The sequence below is a fragment of the Delphinapterus leucas genome, chromosome 3, assembly GCF_059928025.1.
Source record: "Delphinapterus leucas isolate spDelLeu-1000000601 "Yukka" chromosome 3, BTC_Dleu_Yukka2, whole genome shotgun sequence".
Lineage (NCBI taxonomy): Eukaryota > Metazoa > Chordata > Mammalia > Artiodactyla > Monodontidae > Delphinapterus > Delphinapterus leucas.
Genome location: NC_143131.1, coordinates 123,685,659 through 123,703,490, shown reverse-complemented (window position 1 = coordinate 123,703,490; position 17,832 = coordinate 123,685,659). Strand labels below are relative to the sequence as shown.

The 17,832-nt window shown below is 44.7% G+C and overlaps 2 protein-coding genes across 8 annotated transcripts in view; one reads left to right on the top strand and one right to left on the bottom strand.

Moving 5' to 3' along the window:
- The window catches only part of SH3RF2 (SH3 domain containing ring finger 2), a 143,989-nt gene extending 128,918 nt beyond the window's left edge, over positions 1 to 15,071 (bottom strand). For 2 of the 7 annotated variants that reach the window (XM_089909449.1, XM_089909450.1), the window contains exons 1-2: positions 14,851 to 15,063; positions 13,248 to 13,727 (exon numbers count right to left, since the gene is read on the bottom strand). In XM_089909449.1, the coding sequence (XP_089765575.1) occupies positions 13,248 to 13,625 (378 nt within the window). In that variant the 5' untranslated portion in view covers positions 13,626 to 13,727; positions 14,851 to 15,063. Of the gene's footprint in view, positions 1 to 13,247; positions 13,728 to 14,850 lie in introns of all 7 variants that reach the window. The other 5 variants (XM_089909454.1, XM_089909448.1, XM_089909453.1 and 2 more) reach the window with 5 other exon arrangements.
- The window catches only part of GRXCR2 (glutaredoxin and cysteine rich domain containing 2), a 143,662-nt gene that overhangs the window by 48,102 nt on the left and 77,728 nt on the right, over positions 1 to 17,832 (top strand). The gene's annotated exons all lie outside the window — the stretch shown is intronic.

The following is a 17,832-nucleotide window of genomic DNA, read 5'->3' as shown; positions in this document are numbered from 1 at the left end:
TCGCAGCAGCACTATTTACAATGGCCAAGACATGGAAGCAACCTAATGTCCATCAACAGATGACTGGATAAAGAAGCTATGTTGATATGTATACACAATGGAATATTACTCAGCCATAAAAAAGAATGAAATAATACCATTTGCACCAACATGGATGGACTTAGAGATTATCATACTAAGTGAAGTAAATCAGAGAAGGACAAATATCATGTGATATCACTTATATGTGGAATTTAAAAAATAACACAAATGAACTTATTTACAAAGCAGAAACAGACTCACAGACACAGAAAACAAACTTATGATTACCAGTGGGGAAAGGGTAGGGGAGGGCTAAATTAGGAGTTTGGGATTAGCAGATACAAGATACTATATATAAAATAGATAAACAACAAGGTCCTACTGTATAGCGCAGGGAACTATATTCAGTATCTTATAATAACCAATAAAGGAAAAGAATCTGAAAAAATATATATATATATAACTGAATCACTTTGCTGTATACTTGAAACTAACACAATATTATAAATCAGCTATAGTTCAATTTTAAAAAATTTTTAAAAAACAATGTGGGCTTAGTCTACACAAGTAACTTTGGGCAAGCGACTCAGTACTCTACTCCTGAACCTCAATTTCCTCTGCTGTTAAACAATGTTGCTCTGTGGTTTCAATAAGCTTTTGCAGGTATTTAGCCCAGGCCTGTGAAGACCATAAGGGTTCAAAACCAGTAACTGTTTCTCTGAAAATCTTTAAATTTATATAGATTTTTTAAAACAACATAAATGTAAATACTTCTGTATCATTTGCATATTCTGTAAAATATTTGAGACAGTGGAATTCTGAGACTCAGAGAATCTAAGACGTTTTCTGTAGCCATAGTGATTGCTTACATCTACTAAGCACTCAGATACATTTCATGTCACCAGGCTGGTTCTCAGCTAAGACAGGATTAGAAGCTGACTTTCCTGAATTTCAGGCTCTATTTTTCTCCACCTTTAATAGACCATTCTGCCTATCCCGATGACAGGTTTCCGAAAGGAACGGAGCATAAATATTTTGATCTAACTCTGTTTATATTTCGAGAAAAGCAGACCAGCTCCGGCTCAGAGCCTGCCATATCTCCTGATAACATATCTCCCCAAGGAGTCCTTCCCCCAGCACTTGCTCCCTTGATCAGCTTCTCCCTTTCCTCCTCCTTCCTCCCTGCTTTCTGTTGCCCGTCTACATCTCCCATGTGTCTTTTCTGCCTTTCTCTATCCCTACCCTCCTCTTTTCTCTGGCTCCATTTCCTCCTCTCTTGTCTCCCCCTCCATCCACTTAGACTCATTCCTACCACTTAAACCCTTAAATTTATGACCAGGTGCACAGCATATCATGCTCATGGAGTTGGATTGGCTACAGACTACATCATGCTCTGGAAGGCTTCTCAACCACATTAGAATGGTGGTGTTGGTGCCAACAGGAGCCAACCAGCAATGGCAGGTGGTGCAGGGCTCCCTGAGGTGCCAAGGGAACACCATACTTGTTTTGGTCACCCTGACTGATCTCCTTTAGAGCCCAGTCCTTGGATGTAGGCAAACCTGGTTCAAATCCTGTCTCTGCCACTTCCTAGCAGTTCCTTCAACTGTAAAATGAGAAAACACCATGGACTTCCAAAGGCTGTTGGGAGAACTCAAGAAGACCATGCTTATTTCACACAGTGTCTGGCACACGGTGTGTGCTATGTGACAGTTGTAGTTATTAAGGTGCAAATTAATAATGTCCACCTCCCGTCTGGCTTGTCTCTCTTCTGGTCCCACCCTCCTTGCCCAAGCAATCGGGCCAAGCACTCTGCATGCTGGCGTTTGCCTGATTCTCGAGGCTTTGGGACAGCAAGTAGAGGAGAGAGGAGGACCTCTCTCAATCACAAAGTTTTATGATCTTGGAAAAAAAAAAAAAATCTTAGTGTTTCAACAACTTAAGAAAATAAAAAGAAACATGCTTAACAGCAAATTCTTTTCCTTTCTCACACAAAGGGAAGTAAAAGGAGGAGATGGAAAATGTTCTTTTTGTTAAAATGTGGGCTTCTGCATCCTTTTTATAATCTCTTAAGGGGAAGAAAACGCTGCCATCTCCTTTTGTTCTTCAATCATCCCCTTCCGCCTTCCTTCAAGCATGGAACCACTCCAATGAGAAACTGGAAGTCCAGAAGATTACCTCTCCTGCTTCCCCAGAAAGCCAGAAAGAGAAGTTTTCTCTTCTGCCCCTCCATTTCTCTGCCATTCCTGTTAATTAAGCAAAAGTCCCAAATCAGGTTTATGTCAGCCTTGCCTTTCTCCTATCCAGGCAGCTCATTAATATCACAGCCAATCACCCTTCCGGAACACAGCTCTGCAGAGATCTATTCCTGCTCCATGCCCACTGACTCTGCTGCGTTGCCTTGGCAACCAAATAAAACACTTCTATGTGTGCGGCCGTATCATCCTCAATTCCGCAAATCCAGGGCAACCTGCTCAGAGGGCTGCGCCTGCCAGTCAGTTGGTGTTCTCCTCTCTCTCTGGCTCCGTTCTGCTCTGATTTCTTTTTTCACCTCCCAATTACCTCTGAATCCCCTGCAAGCACTTACGTGCCATTCCTAGCACACCTGGCCTTGAGTCAAGAAACACCCTTGTCAACAAGACAGGGGCTGGAAGGGATCCTGGGGACGAGATGGCTGGGATGTCTCCTCTCCTCTAGCCTCAGGGGGAGACACCAGGGGCTCCTGAGCCTTGAAGATTCTGAATCTAACTGCAGTGTCTTGCAATATCGCCAACATTATGCATTCAGTACTTCAATATTTATTGAATGCTGGTTGCATTTCAGGCACTGTGCTGAGTACAGAGGAGACAAGACACTTCCTTGACCTCATGGACCTTATGTGTGCTACAAGGCCAGGGGGTAGCACTGGGGACTCTGGGAGCCTGAGGAGGAACAAATGGCCGGCTGGCTTGGGATTTGGGACAGAGGGCTGACTTCCTGGAGGAGTGAAGGCTACACTGAGACCAGAGGATGGGTTGCAGTCAGCCACGTGGGCCAGTTTCCCAGTTAGGCAGATGGTTCCATACTTGCCTTCTCTAACACTGGCAGGTGGCTGATACCCTCAGCTGGGGTGGTTTGCTTCAGGCACCCTGGGAGTTATTTGCCTTATTTCTCCTGTCTCCAGGCTAAAGTTTTCCTGTTAGCCTCTCAGGGAAGAGTAACAGTGAATGATCCAAGCTCTCTCACCTCTTCACTTGGTTTTCCATGCTGTGCGTGTGAATGGCAGCCAAAAGGCACATTTTCCCAAACCAGCAGCATTGGGACCATGATGCCAGGACTCACCACCCAATGTACATGCCTCTCAGTGTATTGTGAGGTTTGCAATCCTCAGTGTCGTGGGTTTCTATGAATGGTTAAGAATCAGACCATTTGCATTTAAAAAAAATGCAACCTCAACAATTGCCCCAAACACAAATACAGGAATGCTCAATTTCGATCTGCAGCCATTTTCTCCCATTGTGTTTTCTTATATGAACATTTATTGAGCACAAGCCTCTTATTTGTGAGGTAGAGAAAATGGTAGCACCTATCTCAGTGGGTTGTAGAAAGAATTAAGTTTAAGTGAGATTCTGTAGGTAAAAGTGCTTTACCCAGTGCCTGACATAGTAAGTCCTTTGTTTAACATTTATTAACTGCATCATAATTATTACTTTACGTGGATGTGTCCCAAAAGACCATGAGCTCTTTAAGGGAGGGTTTCAGCCATTTTGGTGAATTAGTCAGTTTTCCTGGGTCTCTTCCATGTCTACATGTTATTAAGGATCATATCTTATTTGCTTTTGTTCTTCACTAGAGCCTGGCAAAGGGTCTTACTCATAAAAGGCATTCTGTATATGCTTGCTGAATGAATGAGGCATAGGAAAAAATAATAATGTCTCACACTTGCTGTCACGGAGTACCATGTGTCATGCCCTGTGCTAAGAACTTCACAAGAATTATCTTGACTTATCCTCCAAATGATGCCACGATCACCATTACCCCCGTGTCTTCAGTGTAGTAAAATGGCAGGCTGACCGCAGTCAGTGTAGTAGTACTTTCTGAGATTAACCTACCTGGATGAGTGCAAGCAGACAGTTAACCTTTACTAGGAGCTTACTTTGTCCAGACCCTGTGCTAAGCACTTTACAAGAATCGCCTCGTTAACTCCTCCCAAGAACACTATGAGTTAAGTTGCCTATTTTCATTTTGTAGCAGCGATGCTCAGAATTACTAAGTAACTTGCCCAGAAGCACACAGCCAGTATACATTTATGAAGCGCTTTTGTCCTGAATCACAGCATTATCTTGTTTGCTTATCTCATTGGAAGTCTAAGTTCAGAAGCAGCAGAAAACTGGAATACATATTTTTAAAATGATACTAAAACACCTACTCCTCTTACTCAGAAAAAAGTTTTAAATATGTGTGTGTGTATATGTACATATATATACAATCACATACATGTACACACACACACGGGGCAATGAGGAGTTATTGTTTAATTGGTACAGTTTCAGTATGGGATGATGGAAAGTTCTGGAGATAGATAGTGGTGATGGTTACAAAACAATGTAAATATACTTAATGCCACTGACCTATACACGTAAAAATGGCTAAAATGGCAACCTGTATGTTATATACATTATATACATGTGTGTTGTAGGTTTGTCAGCATGAGAGGTGCAGGGGCCATGTTCCTACCTGAAGTAACTGCCTTCCCTTCATGTAGGAGGCCAGGTCAATTTAGCTCATAACTCAGGAGCAAATGCTTCTAGTGCCTCATCTTTTCTGTCACTGGTATCCCTGGGACTAAGTGTACATTAACTCAACATGAAGTGTTTCCCCCATGACCAAAGGAGCACATAGAATTTGTGATGTCTGATGCAGGAGTTTGGCCATATATGGAGAGGCATTTCCTGTCTTCTTAGGGTTAGCAATTCATGAGCTAAGTGGTTTTGAACCTGGCCCATTGTGTTCTCTGGACAGTACTGTTTGTCACCCAAAAAGGTATTTAATAAGGTGATTCCCACCTAGAGTATTTCAGTATGCCTACTGTAATAAGCTTCTCATTCCTCACATAGCTTTGTCATGGTTCTATCCATAAAGAGTTCATTTCTGCATTATGAAGGGTTATTCCATGATTCCATGAAGTCTACCGGAGACATGAATACATTCGTTATTTATTCATCCATTCGAAAAATATTTGGGGGTTCCTAATCTGGGCCAGGTTGTAGGCTGGGTACTCCAAGCACAGTATTGAGACACAGGACAAGTTGCCTGTTCTGCTGGTGTTTGGAAAAAAGATTGGAAAAATGACAGAGATCTGAGGTGAACTCAGCTGCTATGTGAGTCCTGGAGTCTGAGACCATGAGCATTCCTGGTATGGGCTTTCAATGGTGTGAGCTTTCAAGACAGAGCCTGGCATGTAGCAGGCACTTAGAAGCAGTCTGTTGAATGCCCTGGCTTCTGACCTGGGGATCTAGAACGGTGTGACCCTGGGGGTGGACACAGACCCAAGTTGCAGGAAGCAGCTCACGACAGATGGACTTGTCTTTCCTTGTCCTGTGTTCTACTCCTTGCTTTGGGTGTGCTGGCTCGTGTTCCTGCATGCTAGGGTTGTCAGGTAACCTGACCATTTCAGTGGAAAAGAGTGGCTCTGTCTGCCAGTGAAGTGGAGACTGCTGCTCAGTTACCCAGTGAGCTCAGCCATCTGCTTGGAGCAGAGATATCTTGTTTGGCTGCACTGAATCCATCAGGCCACATGATGACAGGTAAGCAGTTTGGCTGCAGAGAGACTTTATTACAGAGTAACTGACACATGCCTTCCTAGCAGTGGTATTGAAGCAGGTAACAGGTCACCCCATCTCCACTCCATCTGCTTTCTTCTCCCTGTCTTCCAACTTCCATTCTGTTCAAGATATCCTTGTCCTGCCCTGACTTTCCTAGCACCCACATGCCCAGAGTAGACCCTGCTTTTTCACTCCTTGACCATGTCCTTCCTGACCATTAAAACACCTATCTTTTGTAGGAAGTTTCTTTTTATTGGCCAAACTTCATTTCCCTTAAACTGAACCACCTCCTCGCCTGACATTTTCATAAACCATCATCTTTTGTGTCTAAGGCTTCTTTGTCTTAATCACTTTACTGGGTTATAATTTACATACCAAAAATGAGCTTTTTAAAAATGTACAGTTTGATGAATTTAGACAAACCTATATCCACCACATAAAACATTTGCATTACCCAAAAAATCACTATAGTTTATAGTTTTGCCATTTCTAGAATTTTATATAAATGGAATCACACAATATGTACTCTTCAGTAAGACATTCCTTTTTTCATATCTTAACACTTCTAAAATTGGATGTATCTTACAGTGAACATCTAACATGGTAATGCTTCTTTTCCCCTAAGAGCTATAACTAAATAATATATCTTACAATAGATAATATCTTTAAATCAGGGATATGTTATATATATATATATATACACACACACACATATATTCACATATATATTTATGTATGTATGCTTAGACACATGTATCTAACTAGTTGGTTTTACCATTAGACGGTAAGCACTGGGAAGGTAGAATCTTTACTTTGCTGTGTGGGTTCCCAGTGTACCTATAGCTGACTACTGACAGAAGCTAAATAAATACTGCAGAAGGTGGCGATAGTGAGTTTCAAACAGTTTTCCAAAAATATCTTCTAATGACAAGAGCTTGCCTAAAACTCTTCTTGGAATGAGTCAACAGTCTCTAACCACAATAAAGTTTCCCTCTGGGGGCTTAACTACCTCTGCATTAGCATGAGACAGCATTTCCCCAAATTTGTTCCATGACAATTAACACTACTCAAGGTACTAATGAAAGGAGGGAGAGGGGAGTATCACTGTTACAGAAATTTGGGGAACGTTTCTTCTTATTATCTACCACTTAGAGATTCACAGCTCATCAGCGTGCTACAAGTGCCGAAAAGTCCTGCGGCAAAGAAAAAATGTTTGGCTCTGTTTCAGTCCAGGTTTGTTTGACCCTGGAGCTTTATGGAGCATCCATTAATAGCTTACAGAATACAGTTTGTGAAGGTCTGTCATATAAGCATGAATTTAAAGATAAGAAAGAAAGGGAGAAGATAATGAGATTGAAGAGAGCTGTATGTGGGCTGGGCCCAGCTAAGCCCAAAGCTATGTAATGGTGCCTGGAATGGGATGGATGAGGATGCTCTTTCTGAGTCAAGGGCTGAACAGCACTTTCCCTCATTCCATAATCTTTTTATAGTATGAAGGGACATGTGGGAAGGCAACCTAAGAGGCAACAAAATGACACAAAATATGTGTTGACTGATCCCTTAGGTGACATGCCCCAGCGCGTGTGCTGGATAATTGAGGTTGAGTGAGGAGAACCTTCTATCCCAGCCATCTGCCTGGGCCATCCACTGGGGGTCGAGCCACTGTGTTTGTCTACTGGCCAGATACCTCTAACTGATGAGAAAACTGAAGCAGGTAATAGAATGGTTTGCTAAAACAGAGAGAAGCCCACCTGCAGGAATTACCCTGATCATTTAAATGATGGTAAAATCCTTCTCCGAAATAGCATTGACCCAGTACACACAGAGATGAAAGGACATCAGAGTGGGACCAGTAAAAATCAGGCAGAGACTCAAAGAAATGTATAAGGGCTCCCTTTCATTTTTAAAAATATTATTTTAAACATCATCATACAGTGAAATTGACTTTTTTTTCTCTTGGTATATATTCCTATGAATGTTAACACATACACAGATTTATTTAACTGCCACCACAAACAGGATACAGGACAGCCCCTTCATCCCATAAAATTCCCTCTTGCTATCCCTTTGTAATCCTCTCCCAACCCAGAACCCCTGGTAACCACTGAAAACCACGATTTTTCATCACTATAGTTTTGTCTTTTCGTGAAGCCCCTGTCCTTTTGCTATCTCCTTTGCTTAATTTTTTAACAGAAGTCTCTGCATGTTTATGTGTGGGTGCAAATCCAATGCCCCAAGCTTTCTCCTCTATTGTTAATTTTGTTATTTAACATTTATTAGCGTCTATTATGTACCATACTATACTAAGCTTTTCACATACATTATCTCATTTTAATCTCACAATAGCCTTCTGATATATGTACGCCATTATTATCCCCATTACCCAAATATGGAAACTGCAGGTCAGGGAGGTTAAGTGACTTGCCTGAGGCCTCATAGCTCACAAGTAATTGAATGCCAGCACAAACCCAGCTCCATTTGACCACAATCCTTAAACACTAATCAGTAAAAGGGAGGGAACTATAACTAGGAAGGAGGTCCATGGAGAGAGGGTTGGGAGCAAAGCCAGTTTGGGGCCATGTGGTTTTTAAAAAGGTTTGCATATGTGGGTGGATCTGGGGAACCATCTGGGTCTCCTGACTTCTCAACCTCAGCTCCTACCTTTATGTTTTCCTCCACTTGCCGCATCCAGGCCTTGCTGACCCAGTGGCATCTGCCTGCTGTTTTCAGGGGCTTGGGATGGTTTTAGTCCCATTGTAAGTTTAGCAGAAACCACCGTCTGTGTCACAGCTCTGCCGAAGGACACAGCAGCTGAAACCCAGGAAAAGGGGCTGGGCGCCTTCTGGTTTCTACCCAGCCTCAATTCCCTCATGTGCCTTCTGACCTCATTTTGCCATCTCAGCTGCTTGTAACACCAGCTGAAAAAGTTTCTAGGACACGGCCACCTGGTCTGTGTGCTGTAGGTGGCAGGTGTGTTCTTGCTGAGACAGGGCAAGTGAGACAGGAATGTGTGTGGTTGGCATGTTGTTTAACAAAGAAGGGAGAGAGTCCGGCCCTGCAAGGCCCAGGGCGGCAACGTTTGTACTGGGGATAGAGAGATGCAGGGGAAAGGAAAGCTAGACCTTAATGAGGAACTGGTGATGCTGCGGAGGTGCACCAGGTTGTTGCCCTTTGTATGGTGTCCTGCTGAGCCTGCCATTTGGGGAAGTGAGGCTGGGTAGCACGTTTTCTCCTAGAATCAACTCCTAGCTCCTAAAGGGTCTTGGAAGTGAGCTGTCAAGTCAGCTCATGCTGGGAGAAATCACACACCTGAATCATGGCCCCGGATCCTTTGGAGACACACAAAGCAAACCAAAAATCAGGGTACCCAGGACCATCTCTGGAGGACACTCGATTAACAAGGGGTTGAGAGATGTTGTGTAATTTAGACTGGAAAGTCTTGAGTCGCTTTAATAAGAATAACAGCTCATATTTATTGAGCTTGTAATAGGAACCAGTTGCGGTGCTACGAGCTAACTAACATTAACAGTTTCATTTATTTCTCCCCACTGACGCTCTGAGGTAGATACTACTGTTATCTCTAGTTTATAAAAGGGGGATTAGAGGCACCGAGGTTTAAGTGATTCATCCAAATTACACAACTATCAAGGGGCAGAATCAGGATTTGAATTCTGGTATTTTTCAAACTTAACTTTGCAAATTTTATCTTCACTGCTTTCTTGCCTTTTTCCTTTTTTTTCTTAAATAAATTTATTTATTTATTTTTGGCTGCATTGGGTCTTCGTTGCTGCCTGCGGGCTTCCTTTAGTTGTGGCGAGCGGGGGCTACTCTTCGTTGCGGTGCGTGGGCTTCTCTCTGTGGTGGCTTGGCTTGTTGTGGAGCATGGGCTCTAGGCACACGGGCTTCAGTAGTTGTGGCACATGGGCTCAGTAGTTGTGGCTCGCAGGCTCTAGAGTACAGGCTCAGTAGTCATGGTGCATGGGCTTAGTTGCTCCACGGCATGTGGGATCTTCCCGGACCAGGGCTCAAACCCATGTCCCCTGCATTGGCAGGCGGATTCTTAACCACTGTGCCACCAGGGAAGCCCCTCTTGCCTGTTCTAATTCAGAAATATTATTAAAGGATAACAGACAGAGGAGGAAGAGAGATCAGCTATACAGAAGCCCATAATCTTCTCGAAGGCTTGCAAAGTTCCTCTGGCTCACCTGCAGTACGGGAAGGAATAAGAGCCCGTGGGATTTTCACTGCCGTGGGCCCGCCAGGAGTCTGTTGATCTCCCCTGTTGGTTTGAAATAATTGCGTGCTGTAGAAACCTACAGCCGTTTCTCAAGTTTTCTTTTTACACAATCGGCTTAGGAGGGTTTTAGACAGGTAGGCACAATGGACTATTTTTTTGTCTCTTGGGCTGGCACCGTGAAGTGTGACTATTGGTTCCACCCTAGTGTACTGGCTGGCACAAAAAGTACCAGGCCTCTTTGAGCCAACAGAAACATCTTGATGAGCTTGTGGGTTTGATGAGTTTAGGAAAGCAGAACAGACTTTGGGCTTAAAAAGCTGCTGGACAGGAAGTTAAATGAATTCTTTGGGAGTGCCACCTTAACATCGAGTCCTTTGGAAGAGGTGTTTTAGAAAATGGTACCCTGTGACAACAGGTTATTTATGCCGTATTAGGGTAGTACTTGATACTTAGTATTATCCTGGCCTGGACTCATCATAGACTCAAGTTCAATAATAAGACCTATTACACTCTCCTGCAAGGGCTATCACTCCTGCTGTATTTTGTAGAATGCCTCATGCACCGCAGGGCACACTAAACAGTCAATAATAATGCTTACTATGATAACGACCTTCCTAATGCCTTTCATCTAAGGATCTCAAAGTGCTTTGCAAACACTCGTTAGTTAAGCCTCACAGTGGCTCTCTGTTTTTATAATACATTTTCCCACTTTACAGAATTTTAAATTGAGACCCAGCAAGATTAAGTGGCTTGCCCAAAGACATACAGCCGGTTTAAATTAATGATAATGATGATGCTTTGCATTTACATGGCATAGGTTTTCTAAGGTGCTATGAGTATGTCGTAAGATAATCTTTACACTATCCTGGAGGAAGAGGGGTAGCAAGTATTACTAAGTGTTGACTGGACTGGGTAAACTGAGGCTGAGAGGGCAAGTAGGTTGGTGAGCGTTTGACTGAGGATGCAAGGCCATCACTCCGCCTCTCAGAACAGTGTGGCCTCCCAGATAATCGGCAATTCTCTGAACCCAGGGACACCTGATCGCTTTCACACTTATAGGAAAGGTAGCTGTATTTGGGGGAGTAGAACAGGTTGCAGAATTACAGCCGTATTTACATCCAGGAATAGTTTGTTCATATCCCCATTGAGAGAGGCAAAAGGGATGACACGAGGCACTTGGAGAAAGGTAGGCTCAGGAAATGAAGGAAACAGGGGCAGTTGCAGGCTGGCTGCCAGCTCTGCTCTCTTGTAGAGAGTCTTCACTAAACCAGGTCCTGCCTGAAAGCAGGAGCCCTCAACGGCTTGGTTCTCCATTTCAGCCTCATGGCAGGACTCCAGTGCAGCTCAGAGGATGGGCACAACCCCATCACCGGCACCTTGGTCTGAAGTGACAAGTCCTTGTGAAAGAGTTCCAGGGACACGCAGCATCTTACTGGCTGTCTCTTCCATTGGACCAGCTCTAGTTCCTACAACTCCCTATGCTGGGAGGGGCCTGGGAATCCTCTGTGGTTCAAAAGGTAGGTAGCTGTGGATCCATCTGTTGCTACCTTTTCTTAGCAACATAGCCACATCGAAAAAAGATGAAAGCATGAACAAGAACATGCGAAGGTGGTAGGGGACTTGCCTTCTCCCAGTCCCCCGACACTCTGAGTGATCGATGATACTCTGCCCTGCAGGGAGGCAAGTCAGACTTTGCAGCGCAAGGGAGGGGAGAGGTTGCTGGGTCTTAGGAATTCAAAGGGAGATTTGCTGACCCAAGATAGAACCTAATGCTCTATAAACACAGCCTGCCTCAGAAAGTTTGCTCCGCAACCCTGACCCCGCCTTTTCCAGGCCTGTGGATTCTGATTGATGACTAGACCTAGGGCTAATAAGGAGCCTTAAACAAGGGCGCCAAGCCTTCTTCGGGAATGTGTTCACACACACAGGCCCAATGACACTAAAAAGTCCGCAGTGAAGAAATCACACCAATGCCCTGCTTCTTCCCGCTCTCATTTTGGAATGTTTCCATACACCCCTACTGCATGGGTGGCTTAAAGGTGCAGGGAACCCAAGGAGGGGTGAGCTGTTGGAAGGAATACTTCAGAAACTTGCTCTGAATGCACACCACAAGGCTATTCTCCTTCAGTGGGAAGGCATCCGGGGAAGACCCTCCCACCCTCTGCGGCTCTTCACAGCAGGGAGTCGTGAGACTGCTGCCAGTGTTAAAGCTTGCTTCAGGTGGGACTTCACAGAATCCCGCTGAGACTTTCTAAGTATGCCACCCACCCAAGCCACAGCTTGCCATGTCCACGTGGACACACTGACTGCAAGGGTGACAGCAAGTAATCCTCCTGGAGCCACAAGGACCACGCCCTTCTCTTGAAATGTCCCCTTACCCAGCTTCCCATATCCAGGTCAGATAAAGTCCTGAGGATGTGCCCACAAGGCTGGAGAGAGCAATTCACATTACAAACACCAAAAACATTACTGGGTGATCTCCCGGGGCTCTCCTGGGGCTCTTCATTTTTTTTTTATTGCAGCCTCTGATGTGCACTTTGTGTATGTTTTATTCATTTTGTAAAGTAAGACACACCTGCGGGGCTCCTATACACATCTATTGTACTTCACAGCCAGCCTTTCCTGTCAATCACTCTACCCACATATATGCTCCCTTCCCACGGGAAATTTGGGCAGTTAAGTGTCTTGATAACTTTGAACCATTATGAATGAGCATTGTCATCATGGCGCTTTATGACTGGGAATGGAAAGATGGATCGGGGTAAAATGCAAACAAAACCTGACATTTGGAAATTTCTTTGAGATCTCAAAAGCAACAAGCAGTTAGATTTGCTTTTCTTTTTTCCCATCCTCTGTGCATTTCCCGTGCCCTGGTTTGGCCTCAGAACAGCAGAAATGTAAGACCAAAAATATAACCAAGAAAGCTTTCCTTGTCCTTCCACCTTCTGGACGAGGAGCAGGGAGAACCTGGGAAGCTTTAACAATCTAAGCATTCGTGGGTGGATCAGATAGACTCAGGATTCCACCAAGTCTCAGTACAACGATCACCGCCCACAGAAACTTATCCCCAGGGAATCCTCCGCAGGGGGTCTTTGAAATGTAACTAAAAGAACAGAAGCCCCAACTGCTGGTGCAGGCAAACCCAACCTCCAAGTGGACACAGTAGGAACAAATGAGATCTTTCTTACCCCATCCATGTGGATTCTGATGTTAGGCACCAGCTGGAAGGGGCTGCACTGCAGACCTCGGGGGTGAGTCTTGCTCTTCCTGCTGCCCTGTGAGGTCAGCACGCCAGGCCTGCAGAGGGAGCCCCCTCCCCCTGAGCCCTGGCCCGAGCGCATGCCATCCAGAAGGCGCACGAGCAGCAGGTTGGCCGGCAGCGCCTCGATGCTGCAAAACACCAGGGTCCTGCATTCGGGGCACCTCAGCTCTTTGTGGGTCTTGAAAATCCTCTGGAGACATGGTTTGCAGAAGGTGTGCTGGCAAGGGAGGACTTTGGCGGTGACATCGAGCTTTTCGAGGCACACGGGGCACTCCAGAAGATCAAGTAATGTCACATCATCCATTTTATTTTAAAACTCCAGTCCTGACCCGGAGGGGCTAAGTCCACATCGTCAGGTCAGCTGAGCCGAAGGGGCAGAGACTGCCTCTTGAGAGTGTCCGGATGCCTGCCGGTTTGAAGGAGAAAGGAAGAGAAGAAAAAACTGTGAGTGCTCGGAGAGGTGTATCCCACCTACATCCAGCCAGCAGTTTGCATAAGGCAGTTTGCAAGGACTTTGCTCCCGCACCCAAGTTTCAGATGACTCATTCTGATTCAGTGCTAGCAGGTATAAGCCTCGACTCCTGCCTGCTGGTGGATGTGAGGGAGCTGTCAGCACGGCCGGCCACTGGCTACTTACTCATTGCCTCTCCGTGTGCAAGGCAAGAGGGGGAAACAGAACTGGCCTGTTGAGGGGACAAAGCCACCCCGCTCTCTCAGCCAGGGCTCCAAGGGTGAAAGCCCTCAGGCAGTCCATCTGGGTCTCAAATGAAAGGCCCCTCAGGATGCAATTTCTCTGAAGCCATTTACTCTTTTTTTCCCCCCTTCTTTTAAGTTTATCTGCTATGCACCATACCATAACAAACTGTTTACATAGATAAATGTATCTGAATCTCATGTAGTTGTAGAATTCTTTCCTTCACAATACATCTTCCCCATTATTTTGTTCTAGCAATGTACAAGAAACATTTCTACTAGAAACTAATTTTCAAAAATTCTTTTGTCAACTCCAGGCCATGTGGCTTGGAAGTTTCTTTTTTTTCTTTTCTTTCTTTCCTCTCTCTTTTTTCTCACCTTGATTATCTTAGCCTCAGAGACAATATCCCTCCCATATGATAAAGTTGCACAGCCTGTTTTGTTACTTTGACAATGGTTCTCAGTTTCAACTGAAGCAGATAGGAATTCTGGATTGTGGTCACAGCCTGCAAGAACCAAGATGGAGCAGCGTATACAGGTGTGTGTGTGCGCCTATGTGTGTGTGTATTCTGAAAATCATCCTTGTCCCAGAAACAGTTTCATTTCGGATGTCTGAAAAGAAGTCTCCCCTTTAGGAGAGTCTCCAGGGAAGAGGTCCCCGGCCCTCACAGCGCCAGGGCTTGGGCGAACGCATTCGCGGGAGGTTTGGCACGACAGCCGGCGGCCCCACGGGTGAATAAAGCAGACAGGACACACCAGGCTGAGAGCCGGCGCCGGCCTTCCTGAGACAACTCTCCAAAGATGTCAGCGCGGGGAGGTGTGCGGGGTCCACTAACCTTGGGTTTGTAATCCCGGCTGAGTTCAGCTCAGCACGGTTCTCGGTTTCCGCTCCGCCAGGCTCCCTCGACCGGCTTCCATTTCCCTGGGAGCTGCTGCCGCCGCTGCTTTGCAAACTTTTACAACTCGAGCCTTACTCACTTCGGGGAACGCTTTACTCAGCCCTGTTAACGCTTTCAGCGCTGGGCGCCGGCGGTGCTTTCCTCTGAGCTTACTGCTACTGATCCTTCCTTTGTGCAACTGAGTCGATTTCTGGGAAAAGATTACAGGGGGCAAAATATTTTGCTAGCTCATAAGTCCAAATATTTACAAAGTTTATATTTTCACCTTTCTCATTTTCGCTCCTTTCCCAGACGCTGAAACACACTCAGTTATAAACATGCCCCGGTGATTGTGTTTATTTTAACCTTTTATGAGGATTTCCTGAAAACGTCAAACGTATTAACGGTAGCTATGATACCAAAGATAAACCGGGCACCTAAAAAATACTGTTCCTTAAAAATCACAGTCAGTCCTTGAATTGTGAGATTTGAGAGGGACTTGAGTGATCTTTTTGCTCAATCTTTTGAAATTAAAAAAACAATACTGTGGTGGTCCAGACACATCCTTGAAAAGTCAAAGCACAGGAGGGCTTAAAGAAAAAGGAAAAGCAATGTCCCAGGTCCCCCCTACCCTACCCACTGGAGACTTTTATAGCCCCAAATAATGCTTATACTTCTATTTCTTGATTTATCAATAGTATATTTCTTTTAACACTACAAAGTTACCCAATAAAGTAGTAATGATCTTATTATTATTACATAACACCAGAGTAGTGTAGCCCTTATCTGTGCCAAGCACTGTTTTAAATACTTTAACTGCACTAACTCATTTAATCCTTTTAGCCACCCAATGATACACTATGCTCTTCTTACCCTCGTTTTACAAAGAATGAAATGGAGACTCGAGGTTAAATAACTCATCCTAGGAGTCACAGCTAGCAAGAGGCTGGTGATCTGGGCTCTCAACCACCATGTCATATGGTGATACAACTTTAAGGGGAGGAGAGATGTTTGAGGGGAGCTAAACCTCATCTAGGATGGCAGGAAGTCAAAAGATAATGACCCAAAGTGACCAATCAAATTCCGTGGCAGATGAGGCAGCTGTGCCCAGAGAGACTGAGAGATTCCTTGACGTTACCCAGTGAGTTAGGGGCAGAACTGGGACTAGATACTGGGTGCTCTGCTTTTACTGTATCTTCTCTCTCAAACACAGGGATGACAATTCCTTATCATGAAGAAAGTACTTAGATATAACTCCATGGGAAAATCATAAGAGGGAACCAAGAGGTCTGAGAACAGATCACAGTGGTTTACAGGCTTTTCAAAGTTCTTCTGTGTCAGTTCTGAAAAAGCAAACATGCATGAGGCTCAAAACAGGGGGGAGCTTTAGGATGGAGCACATGAAGTCGTATGTTCTCCAAGCACAGGGGCCTAATTTGGATACATGTCAATTCCAGAGATCACTTTCAATTCTTTTTTTTTTTTTTCTTTCATCTCTCTTTTATGTAGGGTGTTTTGAGCTTCAGCATCACATCCCACTCTGTTGCCTGTTTCCTTCAACTAATTTCTACTTTAGATTCTGTGCTTATCAGGAAGGCCCTGTAGTTCCAGGCCCTTTGGTGTCCCCGCTTGGTAAAGCTGAGCTGTCTCCTCAGTCCCCTCACCCCACAGAAAGGGCCACTCTAGTGGTAACTCCACCTGCAGGGGTGGCCAACATTCTCCCTCTTCCCCTCTCTTGTATTTTTTTTGGATCTTAGTTCCCCACCAGGAAGCGCAGAGTCTTAACCACTGGACGGCCAGGGAAGTCCCCCCGTTCCTGTTCCTAGACATACTCTGTCTCCCTTACATACCCGCATCTGCACCTACACGTGCAGGCACACACATGTTTGCCCAAGGACAAACATACTCATCATCTTAGTAACGTAACATTTATACTTCAGACCAGTGCTAGGGCTTTAAACAGACTATCTCATTGAATCCTGCGAACCACCCTATAAGGTAGGTGCTACAACTTTCCTGGAGTCACAGTGGTTGTGATCTGAACCCAGGTTGGTCTAATCCTGGGACCTATGTTCCTTACCATTATTGCTTCCCATGTTATAAAGTCATGTATATGCCATTAAGTATACCCGTCTATGTTTACCTAAGTTTATGTAAAGATACACATGCAACATTATGTATGCATCCTTTAACTACAAACGAGCCCAAGCTCCTTTCACTCTCACCCTCTGTAACCTACCCAGTCTCATGGCCCCTCCCTGCCCCTGTGTGGCCAGTGATCTCAAAAAGCTTCAAATCCTCCCATCCCTGAGAAAACACAAAAAACCAGCTCCATCCCAGGAAGGCAGGATAGATCCAGTGCTACCATATTTGACAGTTGAACATTCATCAGAATGGAATGGTGATGGTAGAATTTTAGACACTAGCAGAGGGAATAGAAAGTTTACACTGAATAGGAGTGGTGTTTTAGCACCTTTTGAGTCACATCCTATAGGTGGTCCCTACCACCACCCACATATGAGGTTAGTCTTAGTGGAAACTTGAGAAATTTTCTTTTGAAGCTTCTGAAGAAGGGGGAGAGTTTTCAGTGGGGATTTCATTGTGGCTTACCCAAATGCAAACCTGGCGTCAAATCAGACCAAGAAGTAGTCCCCAAAAACACAGAAAAAGTGAACTACGCAGGCCTTCCCAGACTCCAGGCTCAGGCCACCAGCCCACTGCTCCCATCTCATCAACACTCCTCTTTGTTTTTGTAGAGTTACATAGCTATTACAGACGGTGCTCTTTTTAAATACCTGTGTGATACTTATGAGCTTCTGCTGCTTGTATTTACCAAGCGTATCTTGATTTATGTAAAACAAAACAAAACAAAAACCCAAATCTGATTATAATTGTTCCCCTGTTCAAGATCCTTCGGTAGATGCCCATTGACCTTAGGAT